This window comes from Agelaius phoeniceus, chromosome 5, assembly GCF_051311805.1.
Source record: "Agelaius phoeniceus isolate bAgePho1 chromosome 5, bAgePho1.hap1, whole genome shotgun sequence".
Taxonomy (NCBI): Eukaryota; Metazoa; Chordata; class Aves; order Passeriformes; family Icteridae; genus Agelaius; species Agelaius phoeniceus.
The window spans coordinates 1,614,904-1,641,021 of NC_135269.1; the positions used below are offsets into that span (position 1 = coordinate 1,614,904).

At 38.4% G+C, this 26,118-nt stretch overlaps 1 protein-coding gene across 5 annotated transcripts in view; it reads right to left on the reverse strand.

Annotated features, from left to right (window-relative positions):
- Positions 1–4,448: 4,448 nt before the first annotated feature.
- Positions 4,449–26,118, reverse strand: part of LOC129119378 (solute carrier organic anion transporter family member 1C1-like) — a 47,957-nt gene continuing 26,287 nt past the window's right edge. Inside the window, exons 1-16 of one of the 5 annotated variants that reach the window (XM_077178104.1) lie at positions 22,978–23,097; positions 18,608–18,719; positions 17,542–17,693; positions 16,145–16,286; positions 15,935–16,067; positions 14,511–14,626; positions 13,758–13,904; positions 13,544–13,642; positions 11,557–11,802; positions 10,531–10,695; positions 9,882–10,077; positions 8,848–9,010; positions 7,967–8,151; positions 6,890–6,954; positions 6,630–6,747; positions 4,449–4,845 (exon numbers count right to left, since the gene is read on the reverse strand). In XM_077178104.1, coding sequence (XP_077034219.1) covers positions 4,632–4,845; positions 6,630–6,747; positions 6,890–6,954; positions 7,967–8,151; positions 8,848–9,010; positions 9,882–10,077; positions 10,531–10,695; positions 11,557–11,802; positions 13,544–13,642; positions 13,758–13,904; positions 14,511–14,626; positions 15,935–16,067; positions 16,145–16,286; positions 17,542–17,670 — 2,118 coding nt within the window. In that variant the 5' untranslated portion in view covers positions 17,671–17,693; positions 18,608–18,719; positions 22,978–23,097 and the 3' untranslated portion in view covers positions 4,449–4,631. The other 4 variants (XM_077178105.1, XR_013182244.1, XM_054631353.2 and 1 more) reach the window with 4 other exon arrangements.

A 26,118-nucleotide genomic window follows, 5' to 3' on the forward strand; every position in this document is an offset into this window, starting at 1 on the left:
ATAATTTTATATGTTTTATAATTTTTATATATACATATAATTGTTTACATAAAATATAAATGTTTATGTAACATATAATTGTTATATATTTTATATATTGCAATATTGTTATATATTTATATATTCCTATAATATTGTATATTATAAACTTTTTCATTTATGTAAATACTTTGTTTTAATGTTATATGTTATAAATTATATATATAATGTTTATATATTGTTATAATTGTTATATGTTTTATGATTGTTATATATACATATAATTGCTTATGTAAAATATAAATGGTTATGTAATATATAATTGCTTTACATTTATATGTTGTTATATTGTTATATATTTATATATTATTATAATATATTATAAAATATTATATGTATAAATACTTTGTTAAAATATTATATATTATAAATTTTATATCTATGTTTATATTTATATATTGTTATGATTGTTATATATTTTATAATTTTTATACATGCATATAATTGTTTAGGTACTATATAAAAGTTTATGTAATATATAATTGCTATTTCCAGCTCAGTTTTTCTCTCTTCTCTGACTCCATACTGTTGATGGAGACCTCAGACCTAAAGATACAAATGGAAAGTTTGGTGGAAATACCATGATTTCCACTTCTGTGGTTTTTTTTTTTTTGTTTTTTTTTTAATATATCCCAGAAGACATCCTCTGAGATAAAAACTGAGGAGCAGAAAGGAACACAAATAGTTGATACTGATCACTGCAGAGGGTAAGTGGCAGCAATTTAGAAAGAAATGATCACAAGCAGAGCAGTAATTCCTTCCCAGGGTTTTCCCTTCAAGCTGCAGTGTGCAGGAGCTCACTCCAGCACCAGCACAAACAACCCTGCAGTCCCTACCCAGAGGTTCTCTTTTTTTGAATCAGCTGGCCTGGATTATTTGCAGATTTTCATTGTTAATACCAAACTTTGGGCTAATTTAGTCTCATTGCTGTAATCAGTTCTGTTTCTTGTATTTCTAGTCCTTTTTCCTTGCTCTCTTAATTTGGCTTTCAAAATAACACCTGAGAGCTGATGTCTTGCAGAGACTGCCCACGTGTGCTCTCTGCACTGTTTTGATAACTGTTTTCACCATTTCATCTCTTTTTAGAATAATTTAGGTGACACATTTTGATTTTGATTTTTGGCCCATCCATACCTCCTTACGTACGTTCTTCCACATCAGTTTTCTGCAGTTCCACATTTGTTGAAATGTTCAGTCCTCCCAAACCTTTTAAGGATCAACAGGAGTGTATTTGTTCAATAAATTGCCTGCTGTTTCTTTCCATGCCAATATTGACATTTTTTGCAAGTTCAAATTGACTGCTAAGTGCATCCCATCAGTGTCATTAATATAGAGATAAAAAACTGACCCAAAACGAGGTTTTCCAGCCCTACTAATGCTCGGGTGACCTTAAGAAGTAGCTGTTGAATTCTTATATCCCTGGAGGATTTGTCAAACAGGGCAGGAATGAGGGCATTTGTGAGACCTGGATGGCAAAAACATTTCTTGCTCTCCATAATGCTTCTTTTTAACCAACTCAATGCATTCCTGAAGTCAAGGAAAACAACAAACAACTTTAAATCCTGTGTATTAAAATGAGGATTAAAAAAAGACTGGTGGGCTGAAATTAATGATGATTCAGAAGTGAGTCAGCTATTGAATTCTCCTTCAAAAATCTGTTTTCAAGAAGGGGAAAAAAAAAAGAATAGTATGAATAATTGGAAACTAAGGAGCTTTTGCAAGTAAATACTTGCAGCTACTTAGTGTAAGTAAGGAATTCCAGAAAGCATACACAAGAAGGAGCACCAAGAAAACAAATCAGTGCTCTTACTGCAGGTACCTTTTAAAAATAATTGATAACTGCCAGGATTTCAGGTGAATGCAGCAAACAATTTGACATTTTGAAAGACTCGAGAGATCTGACTGCATGTAGGACATTTATCCTTGAAGGGAGTTGAACACAGAATCCATCCCTGGTCAGTCTGTGACCCTAATCCCACTCAGGGTGGGCCTGCACAGAACTCTAGGCTGCCCCTTATATTTTCATATTTCACACTGATGCATTAAATTTATGTTTTCTCTCAAATCCCAAGAGTTTTATTAGAAAGGAAAATGCATATGTTTCTTTGAAACTAAAGTCAGTTCTGTTGTTCTGCTGCACTGGAGATATCTATATCATCTATATAATGTCTATCTATATTTATATTGATACCTATATCTATATCTAATCTATCTATATCTAATATATATCTATATATCTAGATATATAGACATAGATATATGGATTTATAGAGATAAAGATAGATAATATAGATATATAGATATAGATATAGATATAGATATAGATGATATAGATTAGATGTAGATATAGATACAGATATAGATATAATGCTTTTCAGATGGGCATTTTGCCAAAAATCGATTTGATAAATTCTGAAATTCAAAAAAAGAATAGTGATAACATTTAACACTGCTTTAGATGACACCTCCCAGTTTGAACAATGTGAAATTATTCACACCTGCTGGATTTGCATCAGTAGAGGCCCTTGTCACCAAAATAAAACTGAAAGATTTTTTGTCTTTGTGTCATATGTCTGTGATGCATTTTATTGCCTGTAGACTCTACTACAGAATAAACCTATGGCAGCATCCATGGGATGGTATGCACCACATAAAAACAGAATGAGCCTTTCTCATGTCTTGCATTGGTTCAGACATAAAGCTCTGCACACAGACTTGGAAGAACACTTCTTTATTTTTTATTTGGTTTTTTTTTTTTTTAATGTGTTCCAGCTTTGTCTTGAAGAGGAGATACTCAAAAAAAAAAAAAAAAGTGGAAACATCTTAAGCAAAGCATGCTTTGCTAAAAAGTATTTCTGTATTGATTTTGAACATCAGGTACTTCTTAAAAAGGGGGATAGATTCCGCACAGTTATTTTCCTGAGCACTAATAAAAAAGACAAAAATAATTCCCTCACCTGCTTTAGGCACAGAAAGTAGCAAGATGGGAAAAGACTTTTCTTCTTTTCCTATGTTTTTCTCCTGCCCATTGTGCAAGCACTGAACAATGTAAATTTATTTTGCAGTTTGCAGCATGTCACCTTTGGTGTGTTTCTTCTGGAGTGGTGACTCCACCACTTCTCTGGGCACTCTATTCCAAGCATTTCTGTGAAGAAAATATTCCTGATGGCCAAGCTGAGCCTCTCCTAGCCCAGCTTGAGGCCTTTTCCCCTCTCTTCTTGCTGATAACCCGGGAGAAGAGCCTGACCCCCCCTGGATCCTGGCAGGGAGTGGTAGAGAGCCACAGGGTTCCCCGAGCCTCATTTTCCCCAGGCTAAAGAAGTATAAAGAACTTCTCTAATTTTGATGGATGGAGAATCTCTACCTTCAGTAAATATCACTTTATTTGGAAAAAAAGTCCCATTTTTCTCCCTTCAGCTGCTACATCACTGCTAAGTGACTGTCGTGACAGACAACACATTTCAGAACAATTCAGCATTTTGCTCAACACATATATATATTTTTTTATATCTAATATGTCTATTAAACATCTGCCACTGAGCCTTGAGCATCTATTTTAAAGTGTCAACCTTCCTGTTGTGAAATGGTTCTCAAGTGCTCTTCTTTTTATTTAAAGTCATAACAAGTTGTCAAGCTCCAAGTGAGGCGAACACAGTGAAGGCAAACCAACAAATACACAGAGGCAGCTTTGAGTATATGAGCTGAGGTGTACGAGCTGAGGGAATGTTAAGGTGTGTGGGAACAGGGATGAGTGTTTTTTCTGGCTGCTGATGAATTTTTCCCGGGAAAACCAAAGCTGATAATAAAACATCGATAATTGCCATGGCAATGGGGAGTAACGCTGGCGTTTGGGTGTCCTCTGCCGGACACTGAGGGCATCGCAACCCAGCCACGAGTATTTCCTGTGCTTCAGAATCTCTTTAAAAAATAAATAAAAAAAAAAAAAAAGTATTTTTGAATAGAATTCCATGACTCGAGGACTTTAAAAAAGCCCCATTGTCTTTATGAAAACGTGGGTGTATTTTTAAGCAGGTGTAACATTTTCAGCTGAGGTAAGACAAAATGCTTCTTGGAAAAATACTGCTTTTGCCCATTTTGAGATAAAAACCAGGAGAAATGATGCAATTAGGTGAGGTGTTTGGCTTAAATGCTTTGGCTTATCGTGAATTTTGGTTGAATTTGATGGAGTCAGAAAGCCTGTCCTAGCCTTGAGCTTGTCTCTGCTGTGTTAATCCCCTGGAGGGGTCAGGATCACTTTTTGTGAGCCTTTGGCACGTGGATGTTTTGGCAGTTCTTTGATCCCACAAAAAAACCCCAGACTGGCTCTGTCAGAACTGCCAAGGAGGTTTTAATTTTTCAGTTGTGTAATTCATTCTGTTATTACTGGTAATCAGGTACACATCAGGCACTTTCATTCTTGTTTGTTAGTGTTTATTGCTGTTGTTGGCAGTTTTTATATTAGTTATGCTTTCTGTACATATTTATTATTTATTAGTTCTGCTTTCTGTACATATTTATTTTTTAGTTACTCACAGCGTTTTGAATGGTGTTTCTAAAAGAAGCTGACCTGATTCACATGTCTAAATTTCTTTCTAAATAGAGGATTCATTCTCTGCATCAGAAGAACCTGGCAAACGTTCTTTGATCTTGCAGTTGTCTTCTTTATTCACAGCAGCATCTTCTTGTCCATTCTCTACAGGCCTGGAGTTCTTATTTTGAAAGTGTTTCTTTATCAGTGTATAAAAAATTATTGCAACCAAAAAGGAAGGACCTCTTAAAAGTGCTCCTAAACCAAGGTAGACATACCTGTGGGACAGAGCACAGAAAATTAGGCCAGGTGGTGAATTTTTCAAAAACACTAAAGAAAATCACTTTAATGGCTTTTAAGGCTCTCATAGATACCAAAAAAAAAAAAGCTTAGGGGAAGACATTAAAACACATTGTTTGTGAATGATACCAAAAACTGGACATTTTACTTGCAAAAACTTCTCTTAAAGAACTGGTAATATTCTTTTTGCTTATGAAGATAATTTCCAAGTGAAACTTCCATCATCTTGCCTTTTTTTTTTTTCCAAGATTTTTGGATCACTTTAAGCCTTTAGACTCTTTAGGGCTAGAAATATATTAAGGTCACCACCACAGCGGTCTATTGGAATTAAAAATAAAAAACACATCAGAAGTAGCCAAGGTTTGAGTGAAATTGAGAAAAATCTATGGAGCATTCCCCCAGGAGACTGATAGTGTTTGAGTTTCCCCAACACCTCCAGCTACTCAGTACAATATTCTCCACGGACTTTTCCTCAAAAGTGGCCAATGCACAGAGTTAACTTTATTGCCAGTGTGAGGAAACTACCTGCAAATAAGGTAAATTTGGGTAACTTTCCTATTTGAAGCCCTAAGGTCTGAGGTATTGTTAATATAAGTATACTAAAAATATAATACTATAATAAAAGTATATATATAAAATATATAATAAAGTACTATATATAAAAGTATATAATATATACTTTAGTATAAGTATAATATTGTGTATTTTTAATATAAGTATATTAAAAATTTTCAATAAAATGTTAAATAAATATAAATAACTAAATAAATAAAATAATAAATAAAATTTTAAAATAAAATAATAAATAATTTTAATATAAGTATATTAAAAATACACAATTATTCCAGAAATCTCTGTCATGGATATTAAATTTCTTTTTTACAACATAAAAACTGACTAAAAATTGGGAGCTTAACATTTGATCTCAAGATTTTTCAATTTCAGAAATTCTGGACCGACTCTAAGCTGAGCCCAGAGTTAATATCTGACCATGATTTTGGATCGCACCCTTCAGTGTAAGAGAACAGAGCATGCCTTTCCATGTCACTGACATATTTTATCGAAATCCTTTCACTAGGATTTTTCTCCTGAGAAGCCTCAGAAAAGAAATGTAAACAATAATTATCTTGTGGAATGTGGTCTGGAGATGGTTTACCAACAGGTGCATCTTTGACTGGTCACAGGTGGATTGTTTTCACTTGTTGACCAACCGTGGTCCACTGTGTGGAGGCTCTGAGTCTGTCACAGGTTTTTTATTTTCATTCTTTTCAAGCCTTCTAATGTCTCCTTTCTTCTGTTCTTTAGTGTAGTTTTAGTATATAATTTCCTTTTAATATAATATAATATAATAAAATAATAAATCAGCCTTCTGAAACATGGAGTCAAGATTCTCATCTCTCCTGTGCCTCCTTTTGTGTCCATTGCTGTACATGCGTCTGTTTTATCCTCCCTCTCTTTCTAGTATTTAGCACATAAGCAGCATTTCACCACATAAAGCAAATAAACAATGTTAGTCAGGATTTGATTTTCAGTAAATAAATTTCCACTTCTTCGTTCCCTCCAAAATTCTTCAGCTATTATTTTGCTTTCTCATGTGCATGTGAGAGTTTAAGCTTGGATTTAGAGTACCTCATATTGTCACAAATTTATCAGTAGTTTAATTTCAATCAGATTGTCATCAGACAATCAGATTGTCCTCAGTCCTGGGAACCCACAAACACCACCACATTTCCACAGGGAGGTGTTTTTTGCCCTAATTTACCTGTTTGCATTGGAGTCGTAGAGCCTGCAAGCCCCTCTCTTCCCACAGCTGGTGCTGCCCCACTTCAGGCAGGTCCTGTCAATGGCTGCACCAAAATAAACTGGTGCTGGGATCCCAGCTGCAAGGAGACAGCAGAAAATAGGACAGGGCTTCACGGGAAAGGACATCCTCTTAGAAATCAGATTTATATTCCCTTAGGGCTGGTTACAGGCTCCCAGAGCAGCACCAGGGGGGCTGGACCCTGCAATGGTTTCTCTTACCCAGCATTCTCATAACCAGTGTGAAGAGACCAACTGCAAGAGCTTTGAGCTCTGGCTGTACACATCTGCAAAAAAGAGGGATAAGTAAGAAGTGATGGCTTATTTAGTGCTTAGACATGCCTATTAAATGCTGTTAAATAACCTGAATTTAATATCCTTGTTGATGGAAGAAGCACTTTGGAGTTCTTTGGAAGAAGAGTGCTTCCTTCATCTGCTGAGGTGTGTTCAGTGGTATGAAAAAGGTAAATTAATCTACTGATTTTCATCAAATAGCTCCTGGTAATTCCATTCCCTATGCATAATTGAGGAATTGAAGTTTTAAAGCCATAACCAGATCCGTCCTGACCTTTTGGAAATGAGCTCTCCAACTTCCTTCCCTCTTGGGCATACATTTCCCTACTTGATGGAATATTTCATGGGAAATATCCTACTGCCCTAAGACAAAAGAGTTGCAGGTAGAAGGGTCAGTGCAGCATCTTTCTGTGCTTGAACAGAATTCCTCTGTGCAAGGACACATCTTGGACCTCACAAAGCCTCCTGGCTCATCTGTTTTGTGGGGAATTGCACTGCAGGCATCAGAAATGGGCACTGGCCTTGAATTCATTCTATCTCCAGCCTCTGCCATCTCCTTGCACATCCAGAAATCCTGGCAACTGCATGGCACTTTCAAAATCCAAGCAGAAAAGAGGACATGTTCTGGAAAACCTGATTACAGAACCAGAGAATCACAAAATGGTTTGGTTTGGAAGGGATGTTAAAGAATTGTCTTGTTCCAAAACCATGGGCAGGGACACCTTTCTCTGTCCCAGGTTGCTCCAAGCCCCATCCAGCCCGGCTTGGACATTTCCAGGGATCCAGCGGCAGCCACAGCTTCTCTGGGCCAGGGCCTCAGCACCCTCACAGGGAGGAATTTCCTCTAACCTAAACTTTCTCTCTTCAGTCTGAACCCATTACTCCTTGTCTTACCACTGCAGCTCCTGATCAGCAAGAAACTCCTTTTTTTTCTAAGATAAGGAACCAAACATGACTTTGAAAGCCTCCCTAGAGAGCCTTTGGACAGCAGCCAGCTGTACTCACCTGAACGTCAATATGTATGAAGGAGTGGCTCCCAGGGCATAGAAAAATCCACCTATGACTTGTATTACTGTGTAATAAATGAAATTCCTCGAGCAATCATCACTTTTTGGACATTGCCCCAAGGTGGCAGAATTGTTTCCTGTCCATGAACTGCTGATTTCAAGACATCTGCAGTTATGGAAGACCTGGAAGACACAAAACAGGTTTGGTAGGACACTGCTCATGAAATGGGGATTCTGCAGGAGAGAAAACAGAGTAAAGAGATGGCTGCAGACCATTTATATTCTGGAGTGATCAGGAAACATGCAAAAGGCACAGCCCAATGAAGGTTTACATCCATGCACTGGAGCTTTGTCTCTGGAACTCTGGGCATTATCTCCATGCCAAGCAAAAATCAGTCACCCAGAGAAACAAGCAGTTTCTGACATCCCAAAGGCTCACATGGAGGAAACAAGCTGCCTTGCCTTAACCCATTTTTCATATTTAAACATTAATAACTAGCAGGGAAGATACTACTCTATCTTAGTGTACATCAATTGTCAGGTAAAGCCTCAGGGCAGCCAAAATGACATTTGTGAAAGGCAAAGCCTGTGGAAAACCTTCAGGCAACATGAAACCAATTTGATTTGTGTGTTTCCCCCTTTTGTGCTCTACCTACAGAAGACAAAAGTTAATATCTAGAACAAGGACCTAGGGCCTTTTGCCTATTGTGCAATAACTCAGAGAAATCTCTCTTTTCTGGGCTGTTAGTAGCCAGAAATCAAAAATCCCTTACTGACCAGTCCCCAGTAACATTGGCTCTCCTGAAATGCTTTATCCTACTAAATCCCTGATGGTACATGGAAAATAGGCTGGTAGGGAACCAAAGCAGGGTCTCTTACTGTGTTCTTTCCATGTCCCACAGAAGTGCCACAGCCAGCCAGACATGCAGAGACGTAGGTGATGCCATTGGCTCCACACACAGGATCCCACACGTTGGAGGCACACTTGCAGTGAGAGTTGCATTCCGAAAATAGGGAATTGTTGTGGTACGGAATGGGGTTGCTTGGAAATTAAGTTCAGACAAGTGTAAGGCATTTTTAATTCAGTGCTGGAGTCAGTGAAGTCCCTTCTGTGTGACAGTGTTGCTGTTCTGAACCCCACCTCACACGCCCAGAACATGTTTTACAACTGAGTTTCCGCATCTCTATTGGTCTGTTTGAGATTCCATCCTACTTGCACTGATATTAAAGCCATTGATAGATTATAGCGAAATTTAAAACAAATTAAGCCTTGCTACTGATTTCACAGATGTAGACAGAAAAGAGAAAGGAGGGAGAGGTCATTTGGGCTCACCCCTAACTGAATTTAGAGCTGGCAGGAGTTATCGCAGTCTTATCAATATATCAGTTGGTAAAAATGCACCAGTGGCAGAAACCAAATCTCCTGGTATCTGTAGTTAAAAAATACTCCTCTGTTAAAGCCTAGCCTAACTTTTCATCAAGGATATGAAGAATGCAGTATTATCTTTTGCTTTCAGACATCCCCTGTGTATTGAACAAAAAGATATGTCTTCACTCATCTTCTCCTTCCTAGGAAAATGAAACTGATGTGCTTGCCATTTTTTCATCCCAGTGCTCCCTAAGCATATTCCCTGGTCCACCCTTTACATTCCTAGTGAAAACCTTGCACAGCAATATTCCCACCCTCCCCCAGCAAAACAACCTGCATTGCTAATGAAGGAATTCCTAATTAATCTTTAACCAGCCTTGGGTTTTGTCAGGCTGACCAACAAAACTACCCCAGTGACATGTGGCAGTGCTCACTTTCTCTCAAGCATTGCAAAAGCATGTTTCTCCTTTAGCCTTGATGCCACAGTACATTTTTTTGAGAACTATGGAGAAAAACACAATCTTTTTTTCTGTTTTATACTCACCCTTCATAGGACACTGTCATTCCTGCCACCATGTAGTTATCACAGCCAACAAAAAAGTGTAACAAGCCCATGGCATAGGACAAAAATGACATGATAAATGAAAACTTGGTCGCTGCAATGATGCCCATTTTATACTTTTTCATTATAAGCCCTCCTAGGAAAATCCCAAGACCTACAGGAGGTAAGGTTGTAATTCCTGAAAGAGATTATAGAAGGGGAATGTTAGAATTCAAGAATCATTATAGTCCTAAGAGCCAAAGTCTGTCCTTAGTTTTTTGTTCCTGTCAGCTTTATGGTCAGTTTGTGTTCACTCCAACCCCTGGGGGTTACTGTTTGTGAAGTGCCTAACCCTCCAAATCCACTCCCATTGCAAGCAACTTGCCAGATGCTGCAGCAACTAAAACTTCCACACCACACTCATTGCATATTTGGGGTGCCCTTCCTATAAATATAATATAAATGCAATGTAATTTAATACAACCTTAAAATTTCTTATGGTCCCATAGACACAAAACCTGTATTTTTAATAATTCAGGTTCAGGTCAGACCACCATTTACATCCACCTGCTCTGCATGGAATTGAGCCCCAGATAAAGCCCACCAGAACCTATCCCCATGGACTGCTGGCAGCAGAAGCAGCTCTTCTCACCTATTAGGAAGTTGGATTTGGATGTAGATTGTCCATACTGCTGTTCCATGTACTTTGGTTTGTAAGTCACGAAACCAATAAAACTACTGAACTGTAACAGTGAGCAACACAAAAATGTAAAGTACATTCGATTACCCAATACCTTTTTCAGGGAGTTATAGAAATCTGAAAGAAAGGGACATATGAATTGGCATTGAAAGATGCATGGCATAATTACTGGTGAGTAACCTGCAAAACTTAGGGCAAGGTCCTGCTCTCAGCTGTCCAAGGGCAAGCTGTACTGATCTTCATTTGCATGAGGGTATCTGAAAGCAAAATCAGGTTCTTGAAAAACACCAGAGGTTGAGATACAGGAAGAGAATCCTAAAAGGAGACAGAAGTATGGGTTAAGGTCTGGCTGCTCTGTTGAGATATGCACATGAAGACTAAGGGGCTCCACATAGCCCAGACTTTGTTCAGCTTGCATGAATATTATCACAGGTTCAAGGCTAAGTGAGAGCTGCCTCAGTGGGGTTGTCTCAGTGTCTTCCACTGGGATCTGAACAAAAAATTTGACAAATGAAGCAAAGCCACTTCTTTCCATCACCTTTCCATCACTTTTTTTGGCCTATGGACTGCACAACCAGAACTATTCAAGACCGAAGTATTTTCATCAGGCACCAATGTACTTCAGAGTCTCCATGCACTCTCTCAAATAAATAATTTGTCTTTCCGTGTGGCAAAAGGAGCCTTTGAATATTTCCTTTAGGTTCAGATACTGGAACACTTTTCCACTGTTCAAATTTCTTCCAGTGCAAAATTTTAGAGGTAGGTGCCACTCAGGTGATGATTTATTTCAGGTGATGCATGCAGAACCTCAGAGTCCTGAATACTTCTAATACTTTTTGGTGGACCTTTCTTTCCTGGGGATAGCTGCCTGGTTTAGATGGAAGTGCAGGGAGGCAAAATATTTTGCAGAACTGTTACATTTCCTATGTGTGCTGTGCCTATTGCTTTTCACATTTATACGACATGAGAAACACTTGCCTTTCAGCATCACTGAACACTTCCTTGGCTTGGTTTTTTCAGGAGAAAGTTTATTCCCCATGGCACCCATGTTTTCCAAGAGCCCATGTGAAGCTTTGTCCTTCTTGGCTCCCTCTGGCTTTTTCAGGCTCTTTGGCAGGAAGCAAAATGGAATAGCAGATAGGAAACTGGCTGCTCCACCTATCAAAAAGCCAAGCCACCATGCACCCACCCAGCGGGAATCCTGTGGGGTGATGGTGATGCTCCCTGGAAATGAGGGAAACAGGCACAAGTCACCCCAGTGGAGAAGCTGAACCTTCCCAGCCTTTTTCTGCTACATTTTATAGTGCCTGACTTCCAGCAATAAACATCTAGTGAGGGGCCATCCATGCAGTGAAGGCGTCAGGAATCATACCCTGGATTGTGTTAGAGAATCATGGATTGCTTTGGATTGGAAGGTGTCCTGTGGGCAGGGACACCTCAGGGGTGACCAGGATGGTCTGAGACCCTCCAGCCTGGCCTTGGACACTTCCAGGGATGGGGCACCCACAGCTTCTCTGGACAACTGGTTCCCATGCCCTACCATCCTTGCAGGGAAGAACTTCTTCCTAACATCTAATCCAACCTTACTCTCTTTCGGTTTGAAGCCATTCCTGTTTGTCCAGTGTTATTTTATCTGCCATTCTACACCTTCCACTGACTGATGTTTTGTGGCAAACACAGCAACACCAAGGTCCTTCCCCAGCACATGGGAAACCACACAGGCCTCAAGCGTGGTGTGCTTTTTGGCTCCTGAGACCTTGCTCTGCTTTCCTAAATTGTGTAGGTTGCTATTAAGCAATTGGACATTCTCTGTAGTGTCAGTGAAATTACCTATGGCTTTAAATGTACTGCAAGGGAGATGAGAGTAGCTAGTTCTATCTCTATGGTTTTTAATTCTGGCATGTTTGGTGGGTAAGCAAGATTTTAAGACTTTTCACTGCATGACCAGAATTGGCTCACTGTCTTTACTCCTAAATAAAATCAAACATTGGCTTAACAAAGGGCAAAGACAAAATAGTTCACCTATCTAGCTACAGAATTCTGAAGATCTGAAAACTTCTCTGTCCTGCTAGAAAAACAAGGAACAGCCACCACTTACAGGGATTGTGTCCCCTCTGGCATTGTGCAGATGTGTGCACATACATGTGTTTTCATTTCATCTGAATAAGCAAGGGTTGAGAAAATATGTATTTTGTGCTGCAAAATTATGTAAAAAGTAAATAATGTAAAATACTCAGTGGAAAGGGTGGGTCATTCCCTCAAAGTGTAAACCTACTGTACTAGCAGATTTTTTTTTGTTAAAATTCCAGTTTAGAAAAAAATCTTGGCTCTGTGAGAATTCTTGGTACTAATTCGTAGGCTTAAGTGTGTATTACAACCCTTTAATATTAAAGCACAGTTCTAAAATCTGCTCCCAGTCTAACTCTGCTTTTACTCTAAAAGCTTTCAGTAATTCAATAAATAAAAATTAATAAATTATTTCAATAATAATTTATTATTATCATTGAAATAATTTACTTATAATAAACTATAATAATATATAATATTATATACATTATATATAATGTATATAATTATATATTATATACTATATACATTTATATATACAATTATATACAACATATATGGTATATATACTATATATGTTATAGTATACATTATATATAATATATGATATGTATTATATACAGAATAATATAATATATATTATACATAATATATTATGTATTATAATAATACATATTATAATTATAATATACACAATATAATATATATTATATATGTTATATATCTAATAATATTTATAATTAAAAAATTCAATCAATTCTACACTAAAAACAAATAAATATAATTCAAGCATAACATATATAATATAATTAATATAATGCATACATATGAAACCATTTATAGGCAATTCTTGTGAACAAGCATCAGCTCACTTTCACTTTTCCTCTCTTTTGCTTACCTGGATCCACAAATCCAATATCCACGTACAGCTTTGCACACAGAGATCCCAGCAGGAAGCCAAACATGGGGCCCATCATGGCTATGGTGTGCAAAAAGCCTGAAAATACAATGATGCAGGTGCTAGTACCCTCTGACGGCTGAATGCTGTCTTCTGCAGAGGGTGCTCCACCTCCCACACTGGGAATCTCTCAGTTTATTCATGTTGAGATTACCTACATACAGAGGAACATTCTCTTCTTTAGCAAAATCATCGAGGTAAGAGATGCCCAGGGGTGTTATTGGTGTCTCACCAATCCCACGTAACATGTTTCCCAGTAAAATATAGATCCACATATATGATGTTGGCTCCTTCTCACAGCCTGCAGAGGATATAATATTATATATAAAATAAAAAAAAACCCCAAAACAAAACCAAAAAAAACCTCATATTATTTTGTAATAAAATATTTGAATGGGAAACCGGGGAAAAACTACAGGAAATATAGCACATGAAATGATTATAGATTAGAAATCAAGGTATTAAGAACATTTCCTTATAGAAGATAAATGAAACGCTGTCAATCCCATAATAAATTTTTATGATCTTTTAATAACACGTTCTTCTACCTCCATTGCATTTGATTTCTAAAAGCACAGGTAAGTATCAGCCATCAGAAAAAATGCTCATTAAAAAAATAACTTACTGATCTTTTCATAAATATATTACTTGGAATATATCATGTGTCTTTAATGTGAGAAGTTTCAGATGGTTTTTGGTGCAGAGCTTGCCTCTTCTCTACCTGTGTCCCATACAAGCAACACATGAAACAGTTGTATTCCATATTTTAAGGAGGATTAGAGCAATCATCATTTACTTCTGTTAATCTCCATACAGTTTCTTGTCCTGTCCCCAACTCCAGGTCCAGGTAACTGAGTCCTTGCAACCAAGGACAAAACAAGCTCCTGTATCATTTCCAGTTCCATACCTGCTCGTGAGAGTTCCAGGACAGTGTCATTCACATCCTGATGCAGGGAGCAGGGATTTATGCTTGAATTTAGGCTGGCTGAAGCAGCTGTGTGTGATGTTGTCTCATACTTGTAGCTGCAAACACACAACAGGAGGTTTAGAAGCAGTGCTCACTAGGGAAACACCAGTTTGGTAGGGCTGGAACCACCTTGGCTGCTGTTTCCTTAAAGAGAAAAGTATCTTTGGTTAAATATCAGTTCAAAGGAGCAAATAAGATTGTTAAAGAACATTTTAGAAAACAAAAATCCTGAAGTTAAGAACAAATAAAACTTGGAATTCTCTGTCTGGAAGTCATAATGGTTTAAGCTGGAAAATTCAAAAGGGATTGTGAAAATATTTCAGATAGGATTGAATTTTTGGCATCTAAATTGAGGGTCAGGTCCAAGTGATCTCCCTGTGTTGACCCCACAGCCAAGGAGAAAAAGATGAGTGTCTTGAGTCTGAGCAAAGGACCCCTTTCCATCTTAGACATGTGTTTGGTCTGTTCAGCTGCTCCAACTGGATCCCTCTCCCAGAAATGAGTGCTGCTGAGGGGCAAAGTACAATTAGCTTTAGCAGAACAACATGGCAAAGCACACATTCTGCTTCAAGGAACTGCCCTGGCTCTGTCAGACCAGGCAGGCTTATTTTTCAGGTTGGAACAAAGAGCACTCATCAGTGCTGAGCAGTTCCCTTACAAATGCTCAGGCTCAGGTTCTTGAGTTGCCCAGTGTAGATGAGGATGATCCATGGTCTGTCTTAAAGAGTGAAAAACTGATAATACGTCTGGTTCCAGTGTGAGATCCACTAACATGAAAGAAAGCATTCCTCAGTTTTCTTTTTGGAGTAGTATACCTAAAATTATTCTAATATATTTAAGGAATCATCAGAAATATGTCTTACTCTATTGGTCATCCCTGTGCTCAAGCTATGGCTAGAAACATTATCACACATAAGCACAACGCAGTAATTCCCTGAGCCTGGAGAAGGTGAATAAAAATTAACAAGACACAGAAAATCAGTTTAGCAAGGCATCTGCATTTGGAACAGAAAAATCCTGGTATGAGTTCTACCAGCACTCATCCATCTGCAGGCTCCAGCACCATTGCATTCTTTGGCTCCTTTCTGAACAAGCCTGAATGGAAACTAAAGCACTGGGATGTTGTCATTTTTTTGAGGAGTTAAACTTCCACTGAAGAAAAGCTGTATTTTTTAAATGAACATTCCTTGTCACAACAGTGGTGTGTGTGTGTGTGTCACGTGGGGTTTGTTGCACTTGGAAGTGAGATTCCACAGGCCTTTGGAAGTCTAAGGCTAAATAATCAACAAGTTTCATTTAAAAACCAGAAAGCACAATGCAACTCCAGTGTGAGGTCACCCAAATAAACCACAATCAGTACTTACTATCCCATGAAGAAATGAGGCATGGCTGACAAAAAGCATCCCAAAGCCATAGCAAAGGATCCCACAGCTATTACTTTGGGCCTGTGCAGCTTAGCTCCAAAATAGCTTACAAATGCAATCACCAGCAGGTTGCCTGCAAGGTAAAGAACCAGAATGAGTGCCAGGTGCTGTCTCTGAGCAGCTCTCTGTGTGTCAGGGAACATCCATTACCCATCTCAAAGCTCCCGTCGACGAGCCCTGCAACAGAGGAGGTCAGGTCAAACCTCCTCTCAATCTGAGTGATGGAGCTCTTCATTATGGTCCCACACAGGGCTTTACTGAAGTAGCTGAAGGACAGAGCAGCCAGAAACACCTGGAGAAAGATTCAGACAGGAAAGGGGAGGGACAGGCAGGAGAACTGGTCACAGAGGGATCAAACATGTTTAAAATGGTGCAGAGCCATCATCATCATGACACATTTGTTACTCGAATTGGAGTGGCAAAGTTAATCTGAACCCAAATTACCTCTTGCTTGGGTCACATGTCCCTTATTTTAGGCCAATTCATAACTGCTTCTAACTCAATCATATGACACCATTTTGATGCTTTAAGCAAGCTTTTATGAAAGTACCACATTCCTCATACTGATGTAACAGGTTGAGCTCATCTCTGTGTCATATGATATAATCTGAAATGTTGCTTGTATACCATATATCTCACAAGGAAAAGCTTAATACTCTTTTGTAGTTTGACTGTTGCTTCCACCAACACAACTGGTGGCTTTTGCAAATAGAGATAGATTTGGAAAAATATTTAAGTTTGTTTAAATATTATCCAGTGATTTCCACATACTCTAAAAACCAAATAGATTTCTTGCTCACTGGGCAAGAGTTCTAATACAACAGAAACTTGGGTAAATAAACAAAGTAAATATAGGTTTAGGCATTGCAATGCTATCTACTATAAGAAATGAAGCCAATCCAGGAAGCAAAAGCTTGAAAATTGGTATATTTACTCTCTTTTTGTCAGGAAGGAAGAGAAAAATCTTCCAAGTCTGGGGTTTGTCCTGGTATGTTCTATATTTCCTGAGCTTGACTGGCAAAATTTATGAGAATCACCATTTGTGCCAGATGCCAGCAGTATTCTCAGAGGGTTTGGCTGAAATCTCAACCTGCTGATAAGCATGAAAACAACAACAAAAATCACTGGGGTCGTTTGGGGTTTTCAATGCAATCCTCAAGTCAGCGACAAAACATTAAATGAAATGTGGTTCACCTCACCTTGTTCTGACCCTATGAGACAACAACCTCCAGACAAATGCATTGTAGGCACCCAACTGAGGCTGCTTCAAGTTTTCCACTTGAAGCTGCTGCCTCTTTTTAACGACCAAGAAGGGGATTCACCTACAAGTAACTTGTGAATAAATATGGTAGATCATGAATTTTTATTTTCTTTGGGGAAAATATAATATCTGACTGTCCCCTGGATAGCGCATATCCAGCTCCTCCAAGGATAGGGATAGGAATGAAGGAATTTGGCATGTCACAAATGTCACATCTGAACCATATTTCTTAACAAAAAAAAAAAAAAAAAAGGTAATTCATGGTGATATTCCTTAGGCACCAAACCTTCAATCCAGTGCGAGAGGAAGTCTTTTTGACTGGTGGGCTTTTGTTTCCTTCATCATCCAAAAGCTGGTCAGGCTCTGCCTCCTGGTTTGAGTCACTGGTGTTGCTGGCTTTGGTTTCCACAGTCATGGCTGATTTCTTTACTGAGCGATCTGAACTCAAGAGAAAACAGCAAAGCACATTTGCCACCATGGAGTTGCTCAAGGACCTCTCTGGTGAATCTGGTGAAACTAATTACAGGAAAATGCTGAGATGTTGAAACTGAACCTTTCTACTTAAAACAATGTGGCTCAATGACTTGCATGTTTCAAAGTGTATATTTGTTTAAATTCTGAAACATCTAGTTTTGACATCTTTTGTTTTTTTAAAAGACATGAGCACCCACCTTTCTACCTTGTCCTGTCCTTTAATGCTAAAAAGGCAGTTTGGATGGAGGAGTAAGAGACAAACTTTCTGTCCAAAAATAAACTACAAGGGTTAACAAAGCAGTAGTGCTGAAGCACAGGGAGTCCCAGGAAGCTCTAAATTTGCAGGCCATGTGGCTTACAACTCAGGCTTTGATTTGGTAAAATCTGTAGCAACACTGTGCCATCCAATTTATTCCTTTACACTGGCTTGTTGGAAACAATTCTTAGTGACAAAAGAGTTTATTATTTCACCTAGCTGACCTTCTGTAAGGATATTACTTTTTTTTTTTTCCTTGCAATAATATGCAGGGTATCCTCGATCTCTTTCTGTTTGCAGACTGCTGTCTATATGCCCAAATGCTTGAAATGATCAGCAGAACTGCTCCAGTTCCCCCAGGAACTTCCTGTGGCCATAGACAATGATATATCCTTTGACACATTATAATGTTTTAGTGCTGAAAGCCTTGTTTGGTTATTAAGTTGTATTTTGGTTTATTGCAATGGATAGTTCAATACTTCACCTTTTTTTTTTCCTCCGCTTTTTAAAACTCTGTATCTGAGAGATGGACAACAGCTACAAAAGGAAACTTGAGAGAAAAGCTGTAAAGGAAGCCTATATATCTGTTTGCAAAGTTTATTTAAAGAATGAAAACACTTGCCTGTTTGTGCAACTCCCTCTACAATCAGAACAGATTTCTCAAGGACGATCCAGAAGCCACTGCAGAGCCCCTCAGAAAAAAATGGGTCACTTGAAACAAGGCATGTTCAGATCTGCAGATAAGAGTATTGCAATTAATGCCCTCAAATCAGAACTCAGAAATCACAGCTCACATGATCTGATTTGTTTCACCTTTCACAATACTCTCCTCATTTGAGAAAACAGCGAAAAAGAGAGAGAGGGGAAACAAATCACACAAAGAGAGGTTTTATATGCTTGAATGCAGCTGAAAAAAGTTGGATGAACTTTTCCAATGCTGGAAAAGGGCCATCTGCTTTCCCACTGCTAATATCTACTTCCCAAACACTTTTGTGGCTATGCTATGAGGCTGGGTCAGCACATGTACTAGGACAAAAGAATTGGCTTCTCCTTCCTCTTGGCTACTCAGACAGATAGGAACAAGAAGTAGAGAAAGGATTTCTCCAAGACTGCACAGCTATGAACAAAAATGTTATGAAATAAAATTCCTGATGCTCAGGAAAAGCTAGTACACAAATACTTCTGAGCAGCTTCTCCTCTGAAATTCACCTGTCTTTGTGCAGCCTGAAGATACAAACTTCTCCTTGAAATTATGATACATTGATGACCACAATAATATGCTGGGGGAGCATATCATTGCAGGATTGGAGAAGTGGATTTTTTTTTTGAGAGTTTAAAGGTACAACATGCCTTAGAATCTGGTGACAGTATGTCCTCCCACCCACAGATGACCCTGACCTACACAGATATCAGCTGAAGATGGAAGAGATGAAGGCTGGGGAAATTCCAGGCCACAAGAACATTAGGAAAAAAATGATAAAAGGTCAATTGACAATTGATGACAACATACAGTAGCTGCTGAGCCTAGTAATTATAAGTATTGATAAAGTTGTTATTTTAGATTTTTTTCATTAGCATTTTTTTCATGTTTAATAAATAAAGGGTCTGGTTAAAAATATGAAGTATGCAAGCAAAAGTAGGAAGCTTTCTGCACCAAATGTGTCCTTTCACTAATATGAGTTCTCTAAAACTATCACTCTTGGCCTGCATAAGCTACTCTTTTGTAATGGTGATAAGAGAGAGCTGCATTTGCAGAAAGACAGGATGAGGCAAGTAAATAATTGGTATTGTTTAGGTAGTCAATCAGCCTAAACATAAATTAACCCATCTTTCTTCCTAGGGGAAGAAAACAAACCTTTTCCCAAAAACCAAGGGGAAAAAATGCACTAAAAAGTTCTAAGCAGTATAGACAGATGAAATTTAACACTCAGTTCACTTTTTGGAACATCTGAAAAATTCACTAGATTTTATGCTCAGTACAGTCTCTTCTGAGAACCACTTTGGGTGGGAGCAAAGCAAGGCTCCCAACTAACAATCAGTTAGTTTGTTATGTTATTTGTTATAGTTTGTGCATTGTTTGTGCTGCTGGGAGCTGACAGCTTCCAGGACACCACAGGAATTCATGCAGCAATTGCAGCTCAGTTGCAGAGGGAATGCAGTCAGCCCTGCAAAGGAGAGATCTCTTCAGTGCTTCAGGGGACATGATCTGATAGGGGCCACAGCCTAACTCTAGTAGATCTGTTCCTTATTGGATAAGAAAAAAAACAGCTTTGTTTTATACCCTGTAATTACAATCAAATTATAATGAATAAGAACATCAACTAAAAAAAAACCTCCACATGAATAACAGGTAATAAGTTCACAAAGGTCAAGACAATGGTTTGCTGCAGGCTTTGTAGAGTCTTACAAAAGAGAAATATAGTGATATTTGAGGACTTTTGAGAAGGCAGCAAAGACACTTTAGGTCTTTGGGCTGAGTGTCACCACAGTTGCACTCTCACGGACTTGACATCACCCATCAGAAGAGCAAATCACAAATCAAGAGCCACATTTCCTCCAGTAATTTATGGAACTGCAATGATTTACACTAACTGCAGTGCTAATCCAACTGTCTGATTTTTAAATACACCTTTGAAGTTCAGCTAACATGAAAAATGAGTAGCAGAGAGCTGTGCAGACCCCAATGCTCATTGCTCAAGGCACACCATGCTGACAGCTCAGAGACACACACACAGTGCTGGATGCCACCATTAAAGCACTGACACTTCCACCAGGACTGGTTCTGCTGCTGCCAATTACAGCAAATTACAACTACTGGAAACCACACAGGTCCTTTTTGATAGCTGCAAACACTAACAACATTTTAAAGACAAACAGAAAGAGTATTGAAGAGGTTCCTAAACAGAAAGAGTATTGAAGAGGTTCCTACCTAGGTTCTGCATCCACAACAACAGCAGTTATGCTACCAGACAAATGCTCAAAAGTCTGAGAATTCTCTCCTTAAGCAAAGCTCTGCTGGTATATGGTAGAAGAATCATTAACTTCCAACTCAAACCAATGTTTTAATCTTGTCTCCTCCCAGTTCTGCCCTCTGTTAAAGGTCCCAAAATCCATGTTTGTCCACAGAGGTCAAAAGTTAATTAGGAAGAAGATGTGCAAGTGTGCTCCTTTTGTAAATTCTTGTGAAGCATCTTTTTTTTTTTTTTTTTTCCTGAAATTGTCTAGATTATAATGGTTCACACCCTCCTGGTGTTTAAAAATATGGTATCCCAACTTCAGAAATATTCCTTTTTCTAATGCATTTTGTTATGAAGGCTTATTTTCATAGTCTGTGGCTAAAATCTATTCAGTTCAGATCCGCTAGAGCCAGCCAAGAACTTGCAGGAAGAGAAAATGTAATGCCTTGGATATATGGAATAAAGAGGGTGTTCAATAATCATTCACACTTAGAAGACTGTTCATATTTATTGTTTATTGCTATTAGCAGCAGAGGCAGGTGAAATATGAACGTTTATTAGGGCTCTGTGTACTTTGGAGCAGCCCTTTATCACTTACAGCCCTAGTTCAAGGAAACCCAGACAGGTTTATTTGGTTGTGTCCCTGCTGTGCCTTCTGCCTGATTCCTGAGAGTAATTGTACTTAAAAGGTAAGTTACTCTTGAGGCAGGTGTCTGCTGGGATGTTACACCAAAATATCCCATTCCTGGTAGCTCCTGTCCCTTCCCTGCCAGAACTCTCACCACGTCCCCAGTGTGATTTCCTCACAGAAATCAACCAGCTCAGTCAGACCTTGATGTACCCTTGATAAATCCATGCTGACTCTTCCAAATCACAGCCCATTGTGTCCTATAGTGGCTTCAAGGCCACTTAACTTGCTCTATAATCTTCCATAAACCTCTGCTGTTATTTTATTGATTCATTTTGGCTGTAACTTTTTGTGCAGAACAATTTTTAGTTTTCCATGACTAAGTGATCAATAATGTGATCACTTCATTCATCAGTGCAGAGAAAATCCATGTTGTTAGGTTATGATTGCACCCATTATATTTAAGTCTGAATGAATAAAAACCTAATACAACCAACATTGCCATCACTGCAATTTTTCTAAAAGAGTCGTCCTCACAGTCAGAGCATTACTGAGCATTAAATACATGCAAGAAGTGGAAATTCATGGGCATCTTTTTTTCAGTTAGTGATCCTTCATGTCCTGCTGTGGCATAAAACACCAACTACCCACTTCTAGTCCCAAGACAAGCATGTATTCCCTGTTTTACAAAGTTTTATGGTGAAGCTTTGCATTCCCAAGGTTTCATTTTCAGGTTGTCTTCAGATGTATTAACAGACCTACCCAAGTGGGTTTTTGGCCTTTTAATCCTAAATATCTGGAAAGGGATAGAGCAAAAATTACTCTCTTACTTTGGAGTAGTAGAACCTGTAGAAAAAGATGCTACTTTCTTTTTCATAAAAGGGAAACATTCTTTGTTTCCCTTATATGATAAAGAACATTTCCTTGTTTTCATCATTCTGACAAGTGAATACAAATCAGTTTCTTCCTATTTTTTCCTAGCCCTGTATATACCATTAATGTATAACTTTCCAAGATTAAAATATCTTTTATACTTTGCTTTCAGTATGACTGAGAAGAATTTTTCTATCTTCAGACTGCTGCTGTCCAAGCTGTCTGTGAAAGCAGAAATCAAAGCTGACCTCTTGATCTGTTGATTAAAACTGCCAGAATGGGAAACTACTGAAGTAAAATCAGACTGTGGTCTTACACCTAAAAAAATGAAAAATATATCTTTTTCCATCCCAGACCCCCCTCTATATTACTCACACTTGCAGGAAAAATATAAATAAAAAGGATTATGATAGTAAAATCCCCTTAATAAGAACACTGAGCTCTCAGTAATTTCTGATTCCTGCTGAGGGTTTAAAGCAGTCCTTACAAAAGCCACAGTGAGTCACTTTTAGCACCTTTAGCTCCTTTAGTCACCTTTAGCTGGCTGCAGACTCCTCCAGGCAGAGGGTGGCAGCAGATCCCACCAGGAGCAGCTGCCAAGGCACAGTTGGCAGGGGCAGGCAGCAGGGCAGGAGCTGCTCCCAGGCAGGGGCCAGCTGGAGCAGGCAGCTTTGATCAGAGCCCTTCTTATTCTCAGGATGCTAATCCCCAGATACAGAAAATCGATGTATTTTAAAATTTAACTCTTTGTTAACAAACTAAATAAAAGGGACAGTGTACAGCAAGTGTTAGCAAATACTCCTGTAGTTAAGCTACTACAGGAATCCTCTGAGGGTGAAAATAGACTTTTCCACAACAGAAAAAGGTTCTTTGGTGCTCCTGTCCCTGTGTCTAGTTTCTCTTTAGTGCTGTTGAGCTAACAAGTGAGAAAAACAGCTGATCTGTGGTCTCCATCTTAGGCAATGTCTGGGAATTTATCCTTCCACCGCTCAGTGGAGCATTTGTCTTTCAAAAGAACTTGACAATTTTCTCATTGATTTGCCTCATGCATCTATCTGGGGAAAAGTAGATCATGATATGCTGTTTTAATGATATTTTTTCTTTTTTTTCCTATTTAAAATATAAAGGGTAGATATTGATGCTGGTTGTACAGCTTCTCTTTGCATTCAACCTTAACCTGCAGCTGGGATTGGAGTTGTTACTACAGACACAGAATTAATTAAGTGTAAATCACTGGCAGGTGAGAGTGCTTAGACCTTTTTAGTAACTCATCCAAATGTGAGCAACATCACAGAACAGCAGAAACAAAAACCATGCTGACTTCAGGTGAAACCCCAGGACAAACCCCCCAACAACTTCACATGGTCTGGGATATTAACTGAGCTAACACGACTGAAAAAAATAATATGACTCACATAATTAAATACCTGTTATTATATACAAAACCACTGTCATAAACTGCTCATCTGTTTTGTTACACTAGAGCAGATCTTTTACAAGAATGGGTGAGTCTTGAATTTTTCCTGACAGAAAAATCTATCAGATGTCAGAAACAGCCCATAGACTGTTCTAGTGAAAAAAAACATATTTCTATTATAGTTTTATCCTGCTTGATTTCCAGACACTGAAAAACAGTCTGTCTGCACAGTTAGATAAACAGATTTTTGCTGACTGTATAATCTTACCACGTGTTGGTTTTTACTTAAACAAGATTGTGTTTTCCCACATCTTATTTTAGAAGTGCCAACATCACAGGATCAACAAGAGGGCTCTGGTTGTGCACAACAACCTTTCAAACTTACCATGCTCAACAGCCATGAGAGAGAGCTTCCTGGCCTGGTCACCATCCAGCTGTGAGAATGTGCTCCATGTGCTGCCCACTAAATCCTTTCCTTATTTACTCTCTTCAAAATTCAATGAACTGCAATAATCTGGGATGAGCTGTTGGTTAACTAACCTGCTGATATTAGCCACATGTTGCTTAAGTAAGGTCCTTTTAATGTGCCCTTCAAATCCCCATTAAAGGGCCCCACATTTAAATTGCCCCTCATCATTTTTACAGCAGTTATGGACTTTTTGCCATCTAGAGGTTGACTAGCACTGGAGGAGGAATCGCCTCATGCACCACCTGCTTCGTGATGCTCCAGGGCACAAAAAAAGGCAACCAGACTGGTTGTCAGATCTGTGATCCCTCTAAGCAACAGCCTTTGGGCTAGATTATTAATAATTATTAATAATGTTTATCTATTTGCAAGTGCTTTTAAAATACCCCTGCAACCTAGCTGCTTGCAAGTCTATGCACTTCAGAGCTTCTAGAATTTTAAGTAACTTTTAATGTTTTAATGCAGAATTAAGCTGCATGTTGTGTCATCATCAGCCAAAGTTGTGCTGTCAGTGTTTTCTCTTGGATTGTACCAATTGTGCTGTTATTTCAAAATATTGCAATAGTGCTTTCATACATCAACCTTCCTCATTATTTTGAGCATTTCAATGAGGCAATCTATATTTATTCAGCCTGTTTACTCTTTGTGAGATATCCACACCCCTTGCTCTCTGTTTTTTGGTAATTCCCTCTGATGCTGGGATGGCATGAGGTCCATAACTATATTTAATATATCAGCTATAGCTAATATAGCTGTATTAGCTATATTTTATATGTTTTATATATATCCATATAAAATGCATTGTTCCCTCAGTCTTCTGATCTCACCTTTTTGCCTTTTTATCCTTTAGAAGTTCTTGAAGATTCCCTCCTGACATGGTTAAAAATGGGGTGCCTATAACTAAGACATGTAATTTCATTTGAGAGTTGCATTTTTTGCTGGGAGGTAGGAGAGGAAATGTGCTTTTGGCTTGTGGGATTTTATTATGTGGCATGGCCTGGTTACCCCAGCCTCATTCTGTCTGTGACAGCTGGGGACCTTGACATAATGTCCCACCTTTACATGGCACACAGAACTTATCAAAAAGGGGCTGAGTCCCACTCTGGCCTCTGAGGCTGATAGCAAAGGTTGGGAAATCCCCTCAGCTAACTCTTTTAACAGTCCCACTTCTGAAAGTGAAAGGTGATTGCTTCTTTGCAGTCTCTTGGCTGTGATTTAGTGTCTCTAGCTCTAAAAAGAAAAGAAAAGATCCAGGTTTGTGGACCTTGGTGAGACAGCACCAAGTTGCAGATACACTTTAAGATGAAGAATTCTGGTAGGAAGATGCTCACAGATCCAAACAGTGCTGAGATAATTTTTTCAAGTATTATAACAAGTCCAGAATGTGTATCTGTGGTCAGACACTCATCCAGGAATCCATGCTACTACTTAAAGCACTGAAATAAAGCAGCAACTTGAAAATAGTTCAAAGTGGGAATGGTTTCTTATCAGCTTGCTAATTTACAGGATTATCATAGTTGAAGGAAGGGAGGAGAAAAATGGACATTTTCAAAATATAATGCAAATAAGAGTTACTGAAACAAATTCTTTTCTGGTATTCTTATGTGTAAAGAAAATGGGTTATGGAAGGAAAGCCTGTATTTTATAGAATTACTCACCAACTACAGGCTTAATATATGGCCATAGGAGATAACCCATGAAGCTGATTTTTTCTGTCCTTGTTTCTTTCTGAACTAGAGTAGAATATGTTTATTATCTTAATTTCTTTATTTTCCTGTTGTGATTTAACCCC